The 20777-nt window shown below is 41.1% G+C and overlaps 3 protein-coding genes across 5 annotated transcripts in view; 2 read left to right on the top strand and 1 right to left on the bottom strand.

Annotated features, from left to right (window-relative positions):
• The window catches only part of prelid1a (PRELI domain containing 1a), a 4879-nt gene extending 1210 nt beyond the window's left edge, over window positions 1-3669 (top strand). For both annotated transcript variants that reach the window (XM_034883350.1, XM_034883349.1), the window contains exons 3-6: window positions 1097-1322; window positions 1428-1541; window positions 2075-2153; window positions 2780-3669. In XM_034883350.1, coding sequence (XP_034739241.1) covers window positions 1097-1322; window positions 1428-1541; window positions 2075-2153; window positions 2780-2901 — 541 coding nt within the window. In that variant the 3' untranslated portion in view covers window positions 2902-3669. The remainder of the gene's footprint in view (window positions 1-1096; window positions 1323-1427; window positions 1542-2074; window positions 2154-2779) is intronic.
• A 324-nt stretch (window positions 3670-3993) lies between these two features.
• On the bottom strand, window positions 3994-7496 carry mxd3 (MAX dimerization protein 3). The gene is made up of 6 exons (XM_034883351.1): window positions 7279-7496; window positions 6541-6643; window positions 6365-6394; window positions 6083-6197; window positions 5768-5933; window positions 3994-5276 (listed from the first exon to the last, which is right to left on the bottom strand). Exons 1-6 carry the CDS (start codon window positions 7346-7348, stop codon window positions 5158-5160), a joined length of 603 nt encoding a protein of 200 aa, XP_034739242.1. The 5' UTR covers window positions 7349-7496; the 3' UTR covers window positions 3994-5157.
• An 898-nt stretch (window positions 7497-8394) lies between these two features.
• fam193b (family with sequence similarity 193 member B) lies at window positions 8395-20638 on the top strand. Of its 2 annotated transcripts, none has more exons than XM_034883348.1 (10): window positions 8395-8755; window positions 10058-10336; window positions 12465-12651; window positions 15099-15317; window positions 16360-16774; window positions 16873-17056; window positions 17178-17411; window positions 18868-19882; window positions 19996-20071; window positions 20192-20638. In XM_034883348.1, exons 1-10 carry the CDS (start codon window positions 8591-8593, stop codon window positions 20286-20288), a joined length of 2871 nt encoding a protein of 956 aa, XP_034739239.1. In that variant the 5' UTR covers window positions 8395-8590; the 3' UTR covers window positions 20289-20638. The 2 variants fall into 2 exon arrangements, with proteins under 2 accessions (XP_034739239.1, XP_034739238.1); XM_034883347.1 differs by having other exon boundaries at window positions 8397-8755; window positions 18868-19906.
• The last annotated feature ends 139 nt before the right edge of the window (window positions 20639-20777 follow it).

The following is a 20777-nucleotide window of genomic DNA, read 5'->3' as shown; positions in this document are numbered from 1 at the left end:
GAAATAAGTGAGTCAAAGTTGACATATTCTTGTCTGTGATAATCCATCAACACACATTTCTTTAATTTTAGTCGAAATAATTCCTAATATCTGCTTTTCTAACTCAAACATTAGGTATCATTTCCTAAAAATGAGGTTTAATGACCATCAATTTCAAAAATAACTGTAAAACGAAAGTTAATAAGTCACTGTTATGTAGTGTTATATGTCAAAAGTGATAAACGTTGGAAATAAAGACAAAAATGTTAAAAATAAAATTAAACATCGATAAAAAGGGTCAAAAGTGTTGATTTTCAATTTTGACTTGAAGACAACACAAGGTCTAAGCGGTGTAATTGGGTAAAGTTTTGAGGTACTTGTACTAACTTTGGTATTTTTGTTTTATGTTCCTTTTATACCTCAACTCCACTACATTTTAGTACAACTGTACATATTAAACAAATGATTCGCTGATAACTTTCAGTAATAATTGTCCAATAATGTGATAAAGTATCATTCTGTCCACTGATAAGTCATTTTTACTAATGATACTGATACTTTTGTACTTCTACTAGTGGATGTAGTGATGTTGCTACCTTTACTCAAGTAAAGGATCTCAATACGTCTTCACCACTGGGGTTGAGTGGGCTGTTACGGCAAACATTTAAATAAACTACTGATGCATACAATATACACACGTCTCAACTTTGCGGCTGAGAATATTTTCTTTTCTTTCTTTCTTTTTGGAGCATGTGACGTATGTTGAACGACGCATAGTTATTGACTTCCACTGCTAGCTACCGCTAATGTTCGCTACTAGCCGAAAGCCCCGGCAGTTTGGAAAATGCTAGTGACATTACATCTACGTTACAGGCTCTTGTTCGGGCCTAGTTGCTCCACAACGGATCGAGTCAAGAGCGAAATTCCCAATCTCAAATGTTGGAGACAAGGCTAAGTTCAGCTGCCATCCAAGCTATAAATCTCCAAGAATTTTGATTTGAATGTCTTCGCGTTTCATGAGACTGCCGAAACAAAATGATGTTGACAGAATTATTTATAGGTATGACACAGAGGTTTTGTATGGTCTTGATCCGTAGCCATTTCTTCTCTCCCACAGTAACCATGTTTTGACTGAGGACATTATTTTCCGAGAGGTTACTCCAACCAACTGCCTCATTTCCAGACGTCTCTTGACCAAAACGAGCCGAGCGCCTCGATGGATGGAGCGCTACCTCCCAAAGCACATGGCCAGCTCGGCATACATCATTGAGGACTCTATTGTGGACCCTCTGAAAAGGACCATGACCACGCTCACGTGGAACATCAGCCACGCTCGCCTCATGGTACCTCAATGTTTGCTTCTAGAGGCCCTCAGCATTGCACAATGTAATAACATGGCCTCATGTTGCAGCTTTTTTTTTTTTTTTTCTCCTCTCTCTCTGTCTCAGTCCGTGGAAGAGCGGTGCGAGTACCAAATTAACCCTGACAATAGCAGCTGGACACAGATAAAAAGAGAAGCCTGGATCTCCTCCAATATCTATGGGCTCTCCAGAGCTATTCAGGTCAGTAGCGTGAAGTGGAGCACCACACTACGTAACAACTCAGAGAAGAGGCGTGTGACGTCTGAAAGGAAGACTCTCCCACCTATCTTTCATTCTGTAATTGGTCACATAACACATTGTGTTTAAGATGCAACAGCTGAGCTCCTAAAGCCGTCAGCCATCTGCACTGAATCCATGTGGTAGGTATGTACGTTGGTATGCGTAGATACATAGCCCACACCATAGCCCCCGTCGTAGCCCCATGTACACCTCCCCAAAAATGTAACTTGATGTCCCGGTGACGCAGACCACCACTACTGTGAATGTTGTCTTGGAGCCTATGTAGAACTATTAATACAAGTTGCAGGTGTTCAGTCCACCACACTCCTGTACTCAGTCTTCTGTCCCTTGCTGATACAGCCCACAAGGGCAGTTGGCAAACTTCTGCAGTGGAAGGACCTGACCCTGACACGACTTATAGGATGTTGACACATTAATCTCTGTCTGTGTTTTTTTATTTTTGTCTCTGTTGACTTTGTGTCTTCTCTTTCCAGGAATTTGGTCTTGCCAGGTTCAAGACCAGTGTTACAAAGACCATGAAAGGCTTTGAGTATGTGCTGGCCAAAATGCAAGGTAAATGGTCAATAATATTACCAACGATAATTAGTGCATTACATTAGTTGCTGGAACGAAGGCATCGCCACTTTGTATTGGCAACACCTGTGCTTTTCCTGCTGTGACAAGTCAAAATATCTGCAATGAAGAAGGAAGTACTAGTTAGGCTTCTTAGATTCCATCAGCAGAAAAGTACTTGTAGAGTACAAGATGGACAAGTGATTGAAGGGTCTGTAATGAGGCCATACAAGGGAAGCTATTCACTTACTGGCTTAACTGTATGATTTGGATTTGAAAGAAGACAGTTTTGGGTTAAAATCTAAAATGGTAAAATATGTTGCAAATCTTTGACAATAGGAAAGGTATTGAATACGGACGCGAAACATATTCCTTTCATATTTAAAGTGGATTAACCTCTAGCTGTTTCCTGTTGAAGCACTGGTGGTGTATTGTTGGTAAGATCCCCGTCACCAACACACAGCAGCAGGAAATCAGTCCAAATTATATGATTTATTAAAACGTTATGCAAGTGTATGTTTATTACACAATTCAGGACTATGAAGGGATAGTGTAGGTTTTCCAGAACTACATAAATATATATGAATAACTCTACCAATATAACCAATATGTTATGACTTCTGTAGGTGAAACTCCGTCCAGAACCTTAGCGGAAACGGCTACCGAGCGAGCAAGAGAGACGGCGCTGGCAGCTAAGGAGAAAGCCAAAGACCTCGCCTCACAGGCCCACAAGAAACAATATGTGTGATGAGCTGATGATGATAGGTCATCGGTTCTTTTGCCACTGATACTTCGACTGATATATCCCCCCCCCGCTCCCCACAGCCTTGGAGTAAGACACCGGACCTCTATGAGGAAGCCAACTCAAATGGTGGGTGGACCATAAAAGGCCTGAGCTGGGTTCAAGAGCCTGTTCCAACCTCTGATAATATATTGTACCTTTGATACTAGATCATCTCAGTATTTACTATAGAGAGTTCTTAGAGAAATGTTTGAATATGGCTCGGGGTGCCATAAAATAATAGATAACTGTTCCTCAGACCTTTGTGCCCATGAACGTTCGTTTTTCCCTCTGTTCCTTTCGGTATATCATGTTGTTCTGTAAAGGCTTTGTATTAGTAACCGCATAGATTAGCATACCACTAAGTGTCTGACTAATGCAAATTCATGTTTATGATTTACTGCAGTGTCACAAATAATTGTTATCTTTAAGTTCTTTTCACTCAACCACACATGAATCATTATACCAAAACTGATTGCTTCAAGTTGAAGTTAATTGACTGAAGAAAGGGCCGTATTGTTATCGGTCTTAGCGTGATAAGAAAAACTTAGCAGTAAGATGTGGTTGCAACGGACATCAGTGTCTTCGCCTAACTTTAAAATGCATGTACACAGACAGAACTGTTACCCGTCTAGTACATTTAGCTTAGGTCTGATGATACAACCCATGCAACAATGTGCTCTTATATCATTTCAATATCAGCATGTCAATAAATGGACCGTCCTTTGTAACCATCATGCTGTGATGTCTTTGAATGAGCTGTCTCTCTGTATAGTTGCTGCCAGATACCCACAAGGGGTTGCTAGATTTTCTCAATAGCAAATTTTTTCTGTAATCTTTTTTTTTTTTTTTTTACTCAATTGCTGCAGAACTTTATCTCTGAAAAAAATAAAACAGGAAAACCTCTGTACTAGTCCTAACAGTAAACCAAAACAATCGGTGAAGAGGGGTCACACGCAGGCAATACTTAGTGTTACAGGTCCCAAGAAAACCAGTTGGGAACTGTTGAGTTTCATCATTGTAAACCACTAGGTCCAGTAAAAATCAGGACACGGCACATAAATATAGAAAATATTTATTCAATAAAAAAAGCTTGCACCAGTACAAAAATGCTACATTATATTACTGGGATGAATGCATACATACTAATAAAATAAGGCATCTTGCATATATGAAAGTGAAAAGTGGAAAAAGCACCTTCAGTTATTAAATATATAGCAATGAATATAATACACAATTGTATTACAGCATAAATTACCTGCCTTACCGAGTCATTCGTTGCATGCATAATTGGCATTTCTATTGACAAATGCAAAAGCAATGAAGTGTAAAGTTGTGATTAATGAACACTTCTCAGCATACCAGTTAATGCTAGCAGTGAATAAAACGTGTCTTTATTCCTATCTCCATAATAGAGGAATCAAACTTCTTGCACTTGATCACAGACTGACTTGTGTACACATACACCAAATGAATATTTGCCAGTTACTAAAATGCCAGATATCAATGTGCAAATATAACCATGCCATTTCTGTTTACGGCTTTCACTTTGAATATACCCATAATCTTTTTGCGACAAAACAAGTGCAATGTGTGGACGTTTTGTGCAACAAAGGAGCCAAACATGACTGAACTTACATAATAGGACAATAATACTAACATAGCACATATTAATATATAAGTGCATGCTACACATGACATTACTGAAATACGAAATTAGTGCTAAATAGCCGTGTGGAATACTAGACCAAATCTGATTTAAGGCAGAATTCAGTATATACATAGTGTAGTAAAGAATAAGTTAAGAGGTTTGAATAAAAAGCACTTATTTGGATTTTAAAAAGCCCTTAAAGACGAATGAATAAGCCCTTAAAAGATGAATAAGTGGAACGGTTTGACAAGTTACAGACACGGCGTGGCTTATGAAATAAATGCCATTAATGGTTGATGGCAGAAATGTATATGCGTAATGTCCATCACAGCCCAGTGTTTTTAACTGCTATTCAGTGCAAATGCAGCCAGCTCATTCGTAACATTATCATTTAGCTTGTAGTCTGACATATTTTGAAGATAATGTCAAAAGTTATTCCTTCTGTAAAACGAAATGCGTTCAGTGTTACAGTAACATTTTTCTCCATTATCCCTCCTCCTCGGTTGTCTTGTTTTTGGAATGTTTTTCTTCTCTTCCTGACTGTAAAACGAGTTAAGGTAGGTTTACTGCTGTCATAGCCAGGCTTTGTCCATGCTGGAGTAACAGTGGTCTGCATCAGTGTGTGTAATGCTCAGTCCGTCCGAGTTCACACAGTCGAACACGATGCTCTCCACGTCAACCTCCACGTCATCTGTAATGTGACCAACCAAAGATCAAATACAGTAGCGGACGGAAACATTAGAAAAATATCACAATATGCCCCATTTCAAACATTGCGATATGGGAAAAATGGGGGGGGGGGCAATCATATAGAATTATCAAATGAGTGTTTAATGCATTACAACAGACAGAAAAACCTCTTCAGAAGTGTAAACTGAAACGATAAAATATGCTTTCTTGCCTTAAATTAATCAGACAACAGAATTGTGTAAGATGACAATAAAATATTTCCTCACAATATATTTCCCCTTAAGATTGATAAACTAATAAGGAATTATTGTCAAGCTCCAGTTCAAATAATGCTGCTCAGAAAATATCAACACACATTTGTAAAATGAATTAGAGTGGGTTGAGTTTGACAGAATATTGTGCCCTGGTAATTGCGCTTTAAGCTATAGAGCGAAGCTCGGCAATACCGTGACTGCACCTGGGTGAGACCCTTTTTATGTGTGAGAGACGTACCTCTGTCCGAGTCCGACCTCTCAGACGACATAGTCGACCCCTGACTGTCATTCCTCATCCTCTCTGTGCCTCTCTGCAGCTGCTCCAGCCGAACCCGCAGCTCTCTCTGCTCCCAGCGCAGGCGACCCTTCAGCTGCTCTGCCCGCTCATCCTGCTCCTGCAGCTTCTGAAATGAGAACGCAGAGAGACACACAAGTGAGCAGCGGATGGAGAAAGTAGACCCCATTTTAGACGTGATGAGCATTAGGAGATCCCGGAGGGGCACTATTAGCCAAATGCACACTAACGGCAGGGATGCCATGGTGCTGCGTCTACCTTTATGTGAAGATTGGCTCGCCTCAGCAGGTTGAGCGTGGTGTTCCTCATCGAGTCCGATGACAGAGGGACTTGCATTTTGAGCTGCTCCATGCAGTGTCTCAGCTGAGCTCGTCTACAAAGCACAACAAGCAACAACAGAATCTGTGAGTCCAGCGAGTGGAACCAGGGTGCTTGAGATTGATGCTTTCCCTTTTTCTTTGGCCAAAAGTGTATTTTTTCATTTTTAAGACTTTAATAGACATAATCTGATATTGTTTATCGTGACAAGCTATTCCTTACCTGTTTTTTTCCAGCTCGTTGTGAACTGACCTGCAGTTACACAAAGAGACCGATTGTTTAAATGCATTCATGCAATGACAGATTGGTGTGATATTAAAAGGATGCTTTGTCCAAACTGAAAGTCGGGCTTCACAACCACACCCTCTTGTCGGTTGTGTGTTGTGTAATGTATTTACCTATTGCCACCACCAGCAGAAATCTTTTTACTCTTCTGCTTGCTTCTCTTGTCAGAGTGATCTGGACTGAGAGGCAGGACTGAAGCATAGCCATGTTCTGCCTCTGTGCAGGAAAAATACATCACAGATAAATAAGAAAATAATCTAAAATTCAATGGCAGCAATGTAAAAAAAAGAAAGACATCCTATTATTAACGTTATTGAACCGTAGTGCTATAAGTTTACATATATACCATTTATTATTTCTTCCTAAATTGTAAGATGAGGAGGACAAAAGCAGACTGCTGTCATCAGCTGGACGTTTTGTTTTTGGCGCCATCACACACCACCTATTCTACAGCTACTCTCTGTAGCCTCACACGAATATAAATACTTCATGCAATTTATACAGTGTGTAAACAATGACTGAATAGCATAGCTTTTCCTGTCTCCCTTTTATTCACCGCGCTGAGCGTTCACCGCCGCTCCGATTCATTTTCAAATTGGACCAGATTGGCGCCTTTGAGTACAATGATGTGACCGATATGTAGGTCACTGAGTCAATGGGGGAAAAAAATCGCATAACTTATAAAAAACGCTCTAGCAAGAATCTTGATGATTTCTCGAACAATCGCATTGCATCATGTATCTATATTGTGTTTTGCATGTAAAGTTATAGTCGCTTCATTGCGAATCATGTTGTTCTAACAATAACCAACTTCTTCCCCTGCAGACTGACAGTTATCATAAAACACCAACCTCGGTCTCTTCTCTCCAGAAACTCAGCGGCCCGAAGAAGCACCTGAATGTTGCAAACGTTTCCGTCCATAGTTATGTTTGTTAAAACAAAAACAACCGCGGGTAAACAACCTACAGTGGTGTAGCTATAAGCGTCAGTAGCCTGAAGTAGATGAAGCTGTCTGCTGTCTGTGTGCTTACGTCCTCAATCCACAGAACCCCAACACTGACGCTGCGTTCACGTGTTCCACGGAAACTTGGACATTTGACACTACCGACGTAATTACGTAATTATCCAGCGGGCACTAAATTGGTCGGATATAATTACAAAAAGGACCACCTGAAGTATTGGCATGTGTTGCTTTATTTTAGTAAAAATAGAGGACGCACATGAGTGACATATTTTCGGTTGTAAAGTGTGACAATAACAAGAAAGACAATAATCGGCCAATGTTTTAACAATGTAATCACTGTCAAGTAAAGATTCGCTTTCCCTCTTGTATTATAAGTGATTCATGCCTTTCTTTTAATACATCCATGTTCCATGAATGGGTCAATCACGCATTTTAGCCTACAAGTCCAATAATTCTGATAGCACATGAAGGCATCGACAGCCGAGCCCCCGTCCCCTCCTAAATTATACATCCATATTCTTCTCTCAAGCAGCTTTTTTTTTTCAAACATTTACTATTTTGGCTAACTATATTGAGTTGTGCTAGACTGATATTGGCATGTGCTTATGCATATTTGCCTCTATGAAAACCCAAACAGTCGTCTGTGAGCTAAAGTTGTACAAAGATGCATTGTTATACATAGTTAGATATACACTTGTGTTTTGTCTTACACTCCACCTCTACCGCTGTCTGAAAAACATACATTTACCTCAACTACAGTCTTTTAATGTATACACTATATGATTTAGAAATATTTACCTGCGTGTTTAGCTAGATTAAAAATGATATGCTCAATAAATATGTTTAAACACCAAATCAATCGTTTGAAATGCTAGTTTAAACGTAAGGATGTGTTCAATTGTTTTTTCATACACAGAAGAAAGTGGGAGGGGAGGATGCCCTTACTGAATATGGCGGTGTCTGGCTTCACTGCCTGCGTCAGGTTTCCGTTGAATTCTCCTTATGGGAGTGAAGCCTCTTTGCCAGTAGTATCTCTAACCTATGAACCCCTGAGTGTGCCAGTCCTCCGCCATATTGACTGTTGTCTTGACTGGATGAGATAGAGAACATTTTGAGGTCCGGGAAGAAACAAAAGTGTGCTCTCCAAATCATCAAAACTGGTGCAAACTTGGCCAAAGCGTATTATAAACACCACCGTAATGGCAAGGAAGAAAAGCAAGCAGCAAGGGGTCGCCCAGAAGGAGCTTGCGCCTGGACAGCAGACCGTAACGTTGCCGAAGAGCCCAGTCTCTCCCGGCGATGCAGCTGACGGTGGCGGCGGAGATGCTGGGCTGGATAGGCTGGTCACTACCAGGGCGAACCAGGTAGGTTAGCTAGCGGCAAGCTAATCGCTGCTTTTAAAATAGGCTAGCTAGCTTCTGAGCTAGCACTTCTCTGCTAATCCAAGCATCCCCATTGTGCTTTTATTGAATGTAACGTAAGTTAGATCCTGCAGAGGTGAAGTTATATCACTATGCATCTGCTGGCTGATTGGACGCTATTTTAATCAGTAGTCGGAGGTGCTGAGGTCTCACGTCGTTTGATTTGTTAGTTAAATAAATAATACTCAACTTAGCGAGCAGACTCGTCTCTAACAGGCTGCGTTGAGGCAGTGTGCCTAGCATTGCAACCCATCTCCTCTGACGGACAGGTGACATTGTGCCTGGGACAGGTTGTCCCGTTTCCAGCGTTTAGAACTCTTCATCCGCCCAGCTAACCTTAGCCAGAAGGCTAGCCGGGCTACCATAACCAGCTAGCGTGCTGCAAACGTGCTTACTCCCTGCACATGAATCCATCCACAGGACCCACTCAGCCAACAGTAGCTAGCTAGCTTACCATCTGCTAGCCTGCTAATTAGCTATTTAGCTGAAAGAGATAACTGCTTCATAATAGGGCTAGCTAACTCCCAAAATGGTTTGAGTTGTTTTTTCGACCCTATACTGTTGTTGGTTTCATCTCTACCGCACTCCTTAATCGGAGTGTGACAGGAGCTTATGTCAAAAGTTTTAATGCATGCAGTTATCAGTCAGTGATGCCTAACGTTAGCTAAACTAAAAGTCAGTAACGTTAGCTAAACTGAGGGTAAACACTAACCTCAAATAGAGAAGATGTTACGCTGCAGGCTGGTCGCCTCAGCAACCGGCTAACCTTACATCTGACCTCTGAGCCTTACAACTTGCCTGACTTTTGCTTGGATTACATTTTATACCAAATTTGTAAGATGCCTGTCTAGATACGTCTCATAACTCATAATATTTCATTTTTAGGCAGATTTGTGTTGTATTTTGTAATTTGTATTTACCTGGTTAGCTCTAAAAGGTCATGTCTATCACTATCATGCAAGTATGCGGTATCCAGAGAAGACTGGGAAACATCTAGCTGTGTCTATAACTGTTTTAGAGAGACTTTGATTCAACCTTTCAACAGAGGATAAGTTTGTAATAGACTGAATTTGTTTGAGCTAATTGTAAGTAATAAACTGTAACCTGAGTGAATGCACAAATATAACTATAGAAATGTCTATTTGATTGCCTACTATGTTTAGTTGACATTGCCAATATTGTAAAGACAACTGACCTAATAGATCCTAGGCTAATACTTGACCTCCTTTTATACCCTTTCTCTAGCCTATGCACACGTGCTGCCTCCTGTGCCACAGAGAATTTAAGGACTGGGGAGCAAACTCGGTGAACGGACTCCCTGGGGGCCATGGGACCAAGCTGGCTGACGCAGTGCCTGCGCTCTCCCAGGCCTTATTGCGGGAGGCGCCAGGGCGTAAGCTTGCTGATGCAGTGCCCTCGCTGTCTCAGTCCCTGCTTGGTGAGGTGCCTCTGTGGATATGCCAGAGCTGCTGCAAGAGTGTGGAAGAGGAGGAGAGGCGGAGCACCCAGGAGCAATCCACGCCGGTAAATAAAAGAAGAAGAATTTGGGTTATATGTGTGGATCCTTTTGCTTACTCTTTGAACAAATCCGCCTGTCTAAATGTCATGTTGGAGTTTAAACATCTAGTCTACTGTTTGCCTCTTCAGAAGCAACTTATTTAGTAAATGGGTCTATGTGGCATATGTAAGGCAGCGGCAGCTATTAACTTTGCTTTCTTGTTGTTTTGGCATAAATATTTTACATGAAATGCAACTTTTGAAGCCTTCTTTATCATCCTTAAGCCTAACTGTAGATCAACATCATGTTCAAGATGTTTTGTTGACATCGGCTTTAACGTGAAAATATTTAAAATAGCAAAAAAGGAACAGAAAAAGGGATTTATGAACAGTACGCTGCAGAGGTTTGTTTTTTGTTTACTCATGATGGATTAATGCATTATTATGCATATACACATACACAGTACTGTGCAAAAGTCTTAAGCAGGTGTGAGAAAATGCTGTCAAGTGAATAATGCTTTTAAAAATAATTGTTTTTCTTAATCAATTTACAAAATGCAAAGTGAGCGAACAAAAGAAATCTAAATCACATCAATATTTGGGGTTACTACACTTTGCCGTCAAAGGAGCATCAATTCTTATTGGTACACTTGCAAAAAGTCGGACAATGTTGACAATCGTAGACGCAGTGGTTGGCCAAGGAAACTTAGTGCAGCAGATGAAAAACAGATCCAGCTTATTTCCCTTTAAAATCCGAAGATGTCCAGCACTGACATCAGCTCAGAACTGTCAGAAACCAATGGGACCCAGGTACACCCATCTACTGTTCGGAGAAGTGTGGCCACAAGTGGTGTCCATGGAGAAGTTGCAGTCAAAAAGCCATACCTCCGACATGAAAACAAGGCCATGCGACTCAACTACACGAAAACATAGGAAGTGGGGTGCTGAAAAATGGCAGCAGGTGCTCTGGACCCAGTTTGTTCACAGAATGGTTGGAGAGATGTAGTACTATCAGGAAGGTGTATGCCTGCCCCCAAATTTATTCTGCAGCAAGACAACACCCCCAATCATACAGCCAAAGTCATTAAGAACTATCTTCCATGATGTGGTGGCGTGCCCCCCCACCACAGAGCACTGATCTCAACATTATTTAGTGAGTCTGGGATTACATGAAGAGACAGAAGGATTTGAGGAAGACTACACGCACAGAAGATCTGGGGTTATTTCTCCAAGATGTTTGGAACAACCAACCAGCCGAGTTCCTTTTGAAAACTGTGTGCAAGTGTACCGAGAAGAATTGATGCTGTCTTGAAGGCAAAGGGTGGTCACACCAAATATTGATTTGATTTAGATTCCTTTTTCTGTTCATTAACTGCATTTTGTCAATTGATGAAAATAAACTATTAGCGCTTCCATCACAGAAAGCATTCTTAGTTTACAGCGTTTTTTTTTCATACCTGCCTAAAACTTTTGCACGGTATTGTGTATGTATTATTTTATTTTATTTGAAATTCACAGAAAAATAACTAAAACAAACAAATTGACAGGACAGGGTAGAACAAAATAAAACAAACTGCCAGCTCACTTAAGGCACGTCAATCTGTACAGTGACTAAAATGTCCACATGTGGATTGAGGGTCAGAAAGGAGTTCAAGGAAACCAATTCCAAGTGAGGTCGAGGAAGGACCAAGACAGAAGCTAAAAAATGTAAATCCTGGCGGATCAAAGCACAATGCCATACAGTACACTACAGTCCCAGGTTGACACCTCTCCCTCCTAATATGTTCAATGAAGGGTCCCCAGATCTTAGGAAACTTGGGCTGGGCATTGGACAGAGTACACCACATTTTAGGGCTTGTTGTAACCTGATATCTCAGAGAGACTATAAGGGATTAGTTGTCTGCTATGTCGCTGTAGAAATAAAAAATGTCATCTCAGAAACTCTGGAGCTTGAAGCAATACCAGAAAAGATGGGTTCTGTCACCCGACTTGCACTTATCACTGATTATTGCATTTCTGAAGATGTTTCTGCTTGTCTTGTGACACTCCCTTGAATGTATTACAAGACAACATTGGTAGTTACTTGGTACCAAAATCTAAGCCTATGTAGACAGCCCTGTGATTAACCAGTTGGGTTCTCTTTTCTTTTATTCAGCTACCATTGTCGCACTCTTCCTCCTGTAAGTCGCAGAGCTGTGGGAACGGTTACCCGGAGCAAAGTACTGTGGATTGGGACCCGAGTTCCTTCCTGTCGGCCCACAAACTGTCAGGTCTCTGGAACTCTGCCCACACCAACGGAGGGGAACACTGCAACCACAACACTTCTTCACACTTACAACAAGGTCTGTCATCCAGGTGTAAAACACAGCTCCAGAAAACATTTAATGACAGTGACAATAATTCCGGAAAACATCACAAACCTAAATTTCACGCTGTGTTGCGACTTTCAGTTTTGTGACATGGATAAAACCTTTGTTAGAATGAGAGGTCTATAGACGGCTTGTTACCTTACAACTGAAGCAATAAATGTGTGATACGTTTTTGAGCACTTTTTCAGGTGTCCTCTATTACGTCCTAGAGGAACAAAGAGAAATCTTGTACAAGCTTACAACGCTGTACTTCCTGACGTCCATAGAGCTCAGTATGTTGGAAACAGTTGGAAATATTATTTAAGATGAACTTGTGGTCAAAAACTAGCAAATGCATTCGGATGATGGGAGATACATTTTAAATTAGCAGTCTCCTTCTAATTAATTGATTTGTTCCTCATCAGCAAAATCTCACTGTTTTGTGTAGAAATAGAAGTGACCATCATACTAATCAATTCTCTCAAGAGCTTACGAGCTACATAAACTACAGGACTAAGCATGTAGTGCATGCCTGGAGAGTGTTTTTTGGGGGATTTTATTTTAGTAGTAGGGGGTTAGGGCTAACAAAAAGTTTGCTGATCCCAGACTCCCACCGGCTAGCAACCATTTGGCTGTGACCGCAGTGCAGGGGTTTGCGCTAGCTAAATTCAAGTTGCTACAGCAGTTAACTGAAGGTCAGTCTCCACAGTTGTCGCCTGCTCTCCTCCCGGTGAAGGTGTCTCCTCCTGGTAGGAAGTGAGGCAGAATGGGACACGGGGTACGCTGGCTAGCCAAATGTATTCATCAAATTCGGTGCCCCATGTTGCTGTTTTCCAAGATGCGGCAGCTGTCTTATTTTGCGGGTCCCACATGAGTGCCGTCTCAATGGGAACACAGCCGTCTAGGCTTTCGTCCCTTTTTGTCACTCTGCCTGAAGAGAAAGGGTTGTACTTGCACTGTTTATTTGTGTGTCTTGACTTGGCCTATTCCAGTTGCTCACCTTCAAATTGGAAAGAGAGCATACGGCCGGTTGTTTGAGTTCAGTGGAGCGTACAGCTCTGCCGGGTTGGGTAATTGCAACTTCATGACCTTTTCGTAAAATTCTGGAACAGTGGCGGCAATAAATGTATAAATCGAAACACAGCTGGACTCACAGACCAGTATAACATTTTAAAAAATGGCCCTCAAAAACCCTCTTTCATAGAGTGGTAAAAAGTGCTCATGTTTCACACACGTTGTAATTTGTTTCTTGACCTCCTCTAATGGAATCCTGATATGGAGCATTGTGATTCCTGACTGTTCATGATGGATGTTGTAGTTGTTTTCCAGTAAGGCTTGTCATAAAGAATGAGAAAAAAAAAAAAAAGTGGAAATCAAAAATTGAGATGCATTAAGAATTTTGAAATTTAAATTTAACCATGGTGTGTTTTTTTTAACACATGGATTTAGTTATTCGTCTTTTGACTGTTCAGTGGTTTCATAGGGCTGTATTACAAACTAACTCAGATGCACTACCTAGCTATATCATTTACTAGCCATAAGAAAAGAAGTGAATGTAATTATGATTTTTTTTTTTCTTTGGTCTGTTTTGTTTCTGTTTCTTGGCTCTAATCAAACCACTTTTGTAGAGGCTACCTGGTGCATGTGGTTGTATTTCTAGTTTAGCAAATACTCCAGTTCCTTGATGCAAAATCTCATTTAAACTAGTATAAATAAAAGTAGTTATACATGGAGGCATATGTGCTCAGTGAGTGTAGCTGTACCCATCTGCATGGTTAAAGTTATATTCCAAATAGTGTATTTAATTTGAGAAAGTTTGTTGATGTTGCTGGTGACCAATTGTGTTTTTCAGCTGGAAGTAACATCAAACATTCGTCTCAAGTTGGATGTACTTCTATACATACTATTGCAATAGTTTAGGTCGGTTTTATTTTAGTGCCTTGTATCAACTTCTACTGGCTGAAGAGAGTCACTTTTTTTACAACAGAAATCATATGTTAAATAATTCAAATGTAGTCCTACTTCCTCATTTTTTTTAATTTTGGTTATCATGAAGGGGTTTTATCCTTAGTGCTAAACTGTGTCTTTGGATGCTGGTTTCTTTCTCATAGCAGTGAGAAATGATCCCCATTAGACAGTTAAACATGTCTAAAGATGCCTCCAAAGAAGACATCATGCCTTCAAAAAATAAACCACAGTCCGGAAAGTATGTGTTGAATTTCCCTGATCTCAGCACTTTGGAAGTTCTCAAGTCAAGAGCATTGCTTAAAGCTCTCAAACTCTCCGAGGACAGTAAAAATCTCCAATTGTTGCTCTAAATCTTTACACCTTTTTGTAAGACATTTTAATTAAATATGCCAGTTGTATTTCCCTTTAACCGTTAACATGTTGTCTTAAATAGATCAATTCCCTTTTGAAATTCATTCATTTTTCATCCGTAGGTTTAACACCAGGATCAGTCTGTCATGAGAAAAGAGGTCTTCATGAAGCGCCTGGGAAATCTGCTAAAACATCGGTGACCAAAGTCTGTCCCTACAGTCACCCATCCTCCCAGAATTCCAGTGGATCTTCTGCTGGGAACCCCCTGTCTACCTCAGCAGACCTTTGTAAGACCACTCCCAAGCACTTCAAGACCATGTGCCGTCGACCAACGCCACCAGGTATTATTTCCTGTGACTCAGGGTTCAATAGCATTGTCTGAAATCAGAACCCAGTATAGAATCCACTCATCAAGCTCAATGTGTAGAAGATCTCATTACATCTGCAGTGTTTAGGTAATGGGAATATGTAAAGACAAAAGATATGTAATGTTGAATTGAAAAATGTAAGTGTACTTTACTCACTTTGTTATTAACACCTTATTTTTTTCATTGTTTTTAAAGAGTAATTACTTATTATTACTTATGGACACCATCATTTAAACAAGATTTAGTATATTGCACGGATTAGGGCTGGGCAATATGGAGAAAATCAGATATCGCAATATTCTTGTCTCTATACCTGGATGTAAAAATTATGGCAATATTATAGGGGTAACAATTAGTGCTTTTCCACAATGAGATTTAAGATGAATAATCTTCAGTAATGTAGATATAATGAGTAAGAGGGTAAAGGTAAAAATAATAGAGTAGAACATAGGTAGGTAGGTAGGTAGAACAGTCTGGTAACACAGAAAATGACATCACTTTACTAAAATGCAGCCTTTAAAACCAGGAAAAGGCAACACTTAAGGTATTTACGATATCACGATTTCCAAAATCTAAGACGATATCTAGTCTCATATCACAATATCATTACAATATCGACGAAATAACCAGGCCTGGCACAGATCTTGATTTTAGATGAAAAAACGTTTTTTGTTCTTAACAAAGTTGGCAAGCCAGTGCTCGTATTTTAATTTCACTCAAATTCAAAGTAAAGTTAGTTAATCTATAGAAAAGTGGAAAATGTAGGTTACATTTATGACATTTATACATTTATGGTAAGTACTTGAACATTACATTGCACTTTTCTGCTTTTTGCACTTCTGGTTGAACGCCAACTGCATTTTGTTGTCTTTGTACGCGCGCGCGCACACAATTCAGGTAATTAGGAAATCCCATTAAATAAACTGCGGACCAGAACACAAACCGATGCCCTTTGTTAAAAGTTTCAGCGTTTGTGATTTTCAAGTCGTTTTTATTCATGTTTTCGACTGTCCAGGTGAAGCCTTCCACCCCAGTGACCACCATCAACACACAGACTTGTCGGTACCCCCCAACAGTCCCACCGGGCTGTCCTCCCAGCATTCCTCCCTCCTGCCCCCAAAGCCTAACTCTGGGCAACACGGCCATGTAACCTCCTCGTCTGGCACCGGTGTGGCAGCCCACTCTCCCTTCCCCCCGCTGGTCCCAAACCTCCACGGCCCTACAGCCAAACTCAGTTCTCCCAGTCCAGACAGCCCAACATCTGTCCATAAGCCCAGCCCGTGCAAAAACTCCCACATTCCTGCCGTGAACACACAACACGGCAAACTGGGCACGTCTATCATGGGCTGTAACCACCCTTGTAATGGACACAGTGCGGGAACAGTGGCCACTTCAAATGTGGGGGGCCATCTGACAGCTGGGGTCTGCAGGTTAGTAATACTATCTCAGCATTGTTTTTGTGAAATTGAGTAACCATTTCTGTAGCTGTTGTTGATTAAAAACACAAATGTTTTCTGATGGTTTAAAGGGACCAGGCATGTAAGGGGCACAAAATGACTAATGGGACGTTGTGCCACCCTCCGTCTGAGCTGGAAGAGGGGGAGGATGAAGACAGCAGCTCTGAGAGGAGCTCCTGCGCCTCCTCTTCCACCAACCAGAAGGACGGGAAGTACTGCGACTGCTGCTACTGCGAGTTCTTCGGACACAATGCGGTACTTCAAAACTTTTAGTTCCTCTGCTCGTTTTAAGTAGTAAATAAGAGTTCCCCTTGCTATTACATACTTACACCAAAGGTAAGATGAAAATATCTTGTTGTATATTATTTGGTCACAGCCTCCAGCCGCACCGACCAGCCGTAACTACGCTGAGATCCGAGAGAAGCTCCGCTCACGTCTGACCCGGCGTAAGGAGGAGCTGCCTCAGCGCCAAGATTCAGATCTGACGGGGACTGGTGCCATCGACAACCGGGACGTAGATGAGCTGCTAGACTTCATAAACAGTTCTGAGCCCAAACCTGTCAACAGTGCCAAGGCCGCCAAAAGGGCCCGACACAAACAAAAGAAAAAGGTGTGAAACGATCTGTTTGGCTGTTTGATTGTTTTTCATTTTTATTTGATTATTTTTGATCTAATGTATAGGGTTGGGTATTGGTTTTAAGATTTTGACACACTATTTGAGTCACTATCACTTATTTGATGCACTACTTAGTAATAATAACATGGATTCTTCAAAAGCTTTTTTCATTTAACAAAAGAAGCCGTAGTAATAATATTAAGTGTTGTCTAAACACAAGCCCCTCTTCAGTAATTTAGCCCAATAGAGTACAGTTCCCAAAATTATATTTAAAGTTAACTGATTTCAGTCCAAACGCATTCGGTTTGCATTTGCTTTAATTTAGTCTGGCTCACCGGATGTGCAGTGCTGGGATACTGCCTGACATCGCTCCCCTTCTGCTATCTATTTTTCTAAAATCACAGTTGCTGCATCCAGGGCTCATCGCCGGCCAGGATGATTGTGATTGGCTTAAAGAAGTAACAACAAGCCGGGGGGGGGGGGGGGGTTTCCCCTATCCCAGAATAGATAAGTGGTGCAGCCAGACCCCACCCTAGTCCAGGGGAGATAGGTCAATAACTCAATACAGCTCATTATGGCATTAATAGAGTGAACCGTAAACAAGGAGACTGATGACCGTGAGATTAAATAACAACGGTAACACTGGATTACATAAATCCTATTAGTCCCTCATATGTAGGTAGGCTATTTGTATCCTGTTTGGAAATGAAGACTACTGTATAGAGAGGTATTTATATAATGTGTTAGCAAACACAATTAGCAAAAAAAGGGTTTGATTTGATGTAAATCTTATGGATTATACTTTCAAACCAGGAACTAATTTAATTTAATTTAAGAATAAGTAAACAAGATTAAAAGTCTGACCAGACATTTGATATTTCATTTACATATTTCCGTAGTTTTGATACTCTGTGCTACAGATACGTTTTGGTCAATACCAAAAAGAAAGTATCAAGGTTTGATAACCGAGCCCGATCAATACATTGCCGGGGCGATATTATTGGCTGATCGGTATCAGCGTTTATAATACCAGAGGGCACTCTACAACGTTCCTATTGGCTACACTCTGATTTTCTTTTCTTTCTTTTTTTTCTCAAAGGACTTTTAAGTTTCATATCTTAAGTTTGTATTTGTATACATTTCATTTATCAGAACTTTAATATATTTTGATGTTCCTCTGTTCGGTTGTAACAATGAGAAATTATTATTCTATTATTTTAGTGAGAACTCAAACAACTACAAATAACTAATGTTAGGGAAATCTGTTTAAGTTTTGTTACGCGTTTCTGGATATATTTTTGTTTTTTTAAATATATATCGGCCGATATCTCAGGATATTGAATTTTTAAATAACCATCGGTCAGGCTCTATTTGATAATTACTAATATATAATCTTCATTTTGTGTGTGTATCTGTTCACACTCTTAAGTCTGTGCCATTTCTGTTTCAGGAAAAAGCTCAGCAGGGCATGGGTGCTGCAGGCAGCGACCCCCACTCCAATCTGTCTGAGCCTATCGACGACGAGCCCATCCCTGACGGTCCAGAAGCCAGTCGCTTGCTCGACTGGCCTCAGCTGGAGCTTGAGCGAGTCAACAGTTTCCTCACTAGTCGGCTCGAAGAGATTAAAAACACCATCAAAGACTCAATCCGGGCCTCATTTAGCATGTACGACCTCAATCTGGATGTTAATGACTTCCCAAAGAAGGCAGCCACACTGGAGGGCAACCATTTACTGTCCCATCTCAATGGCTCCTCTGACCTGCAGCAGATAGACCTTGACTTGGCCCCTCTTTCACTGGGAACCTTTAAGAACCACCTGGACCTGGTAAATGGATGGGAGGACACAACCACCATCTCGTCCCCTAATGCCACCAGCACGGCATCGGGGCTCACTGCTGGGTCCAAGGACATCCAGCGGTTGCACACTACCCCCAGTCTCTCAAAGCTCATAAGGGTTCGGTCGCCAGAAAGATGCACTTCCACTGGATCGGACAGTTTGCCACAGGTGCCAGCCCACGCTACAGCTAAATCGAACGAGGATGCCCCTGATCCCAAGAACACAACACTTGGGAACAGCGGTGCAAAGTCTAAGAAGAATAAAAAGCAGCAGCAAAGACTGGAGCAATCTGTGTCCGAGCAGAATTCCAACAAACCAACCAAAGCTGACACCCAGAAAGGCTACGAGTGTAGAGACACGTCTTCTAACGGCGCAAAATCTGGGAACAAACAGCCCCAGCACTCTGCAGACAACCAGAGAAATGGGCCAAAGAAAGCTGAGGAGGGCAGATCATCTAAACATGCAACAAACGGTGGCCTTTCAAATTCGCAAAGAGGGAAAGGTGACACAGAAACACGAGGAGGTCGATCTGAGCAGGATTTGGAAAGCAAAGCTCATCCCACTTTCGCAGCAAATGGGCAGCAACAGCAGCAAGCCAAGGGGAAAAATAAGAAGAACAAGAACAAGGGTGAAAAATCCAGCAGTGCTATTGGTACAATGAATTATCTTTGCCCCGTGTGCAAAATTTGAATTTCCTTAATTTGTGATGTATTTAGCTAATGTCTAATCTGTATTCCCTAGATGATGTATTTCTCCCTAAAGATGTGGATCCAACAGAAATGGATGAGATTGATCGGGAAGTGGAATACTTCAAAAGGTAGGCGTTACAAAGCAGTGTGTCAGAATATAAAAAAAAACAAAAACTTTGAGCTTAACTGTTGTATTGATTAACACGAACCTTCTCCTCCTCCTGTTTCTCTGTCTTTGTTCCCTCTAGGTTTTGTCTTGATTCTGCAAAACAGACTCGCCAGAAGGTAGCAGTGAATTGGTCTAACTTCAGCCTCAAAAAGGTTCCTTCCAATGCAGCTCAATAACTTGGACGAGTGCCAGAAATCCAACCACACACCACAAACTCTTTCAGTAGAGTCCCGTTTGGCCTGAGGCCTTCTCTCATTCCCTGTTTTCTTATCTTCCTTACTAAGCCAAGGGACCCTGGTTCAAATATCATACTCTCCATCAGAGGACTGAAACATAACTTGTGGCTGACAAGCCAGGGATCATTTTCAAGGCCAACTCTACCCTTTGCTATTATCGCAATGTCCACTAAATGAGCGATGCAAAAATGGAAAAAAAAGTCTGTTGAATCCACTGCATCCATGTGCTTACGTATGTAGTATGTAAACAATTACCTTATATGAAATAAATGTTTTTATCACAAATCTGAGACATTTTAACGTTGTTAAACTTCTGAATTCCATTCAGTTCAATTTGGTGCTTATTACACATTACATTCTACATTGCTAGTTTCCCGCTCACTACACCAGTCTCAGTAGACACCTGAGACAATTTGTCTTATATTGTAC

The sequence above is a fragment of the Etheostoma cragini genome, chromosome 10 (genome assembly GCF_013103735.1).
Source record: "Etheostoma cragini isolate CJK2018 chromosome 10, CSU_Ecrag_1.0, whole genome shotgun sequence".
In the NCBI taxonomy this organism is placed as follows: Eukaryota; Metazoa; Chordata; class Actinopteri; order Perciformes; family Percidae; genus Etheostoma; species Etheostoma cragini.
Note: the sequence above shows the minus strand (reverse complement) of the source record. Positions and strands in the feature narration are given on the sequence as shown.

Coding starts and splice junctions, on each gene's coding strand:
- mxd3 (XM_034883351.1), bottom strand. CDS start 7,348: ATGGACGGAAACGTTTGCAACATTCAGGTGCTTCTTCGGGCCGCTGAG. Junction 6,198..6,364: donor AACGAGCTGGAAAAAAACAG/GTAAGGAATAGC, acceptor TGTGCTTTGTAG/ACGAGCTCAGCTGAGACACT. Junction 5,934..6,082: donor GAGCCAATCTTCACATAAAG/GTAGACGCAGCA, acceptor TTCTCATTTCAG/AAGCTGCAGGAGCAGGATGA.
- fam193b (XM_034883347.1), top strand. CDS start 8,591: ATGGCAAGGAAGAAAAGCAAGCAGCAAGGGGTCGCCCAGAAGGAGCTT. Junction 15,318..16,359: donor CCGTCGACCAACGCCACCAG/GTATTATTTCCT, acceptor TCGACTGTCCAG/GTGAAGCCTTCCACCCCAGT. Junction 16,775..16,872: donor CTGACAGCTGGGGTCTGCAG/GTTAGTAATACT, acceptor GATGGTTTAAAG/GGACCAGGCATGTAAGGGGC.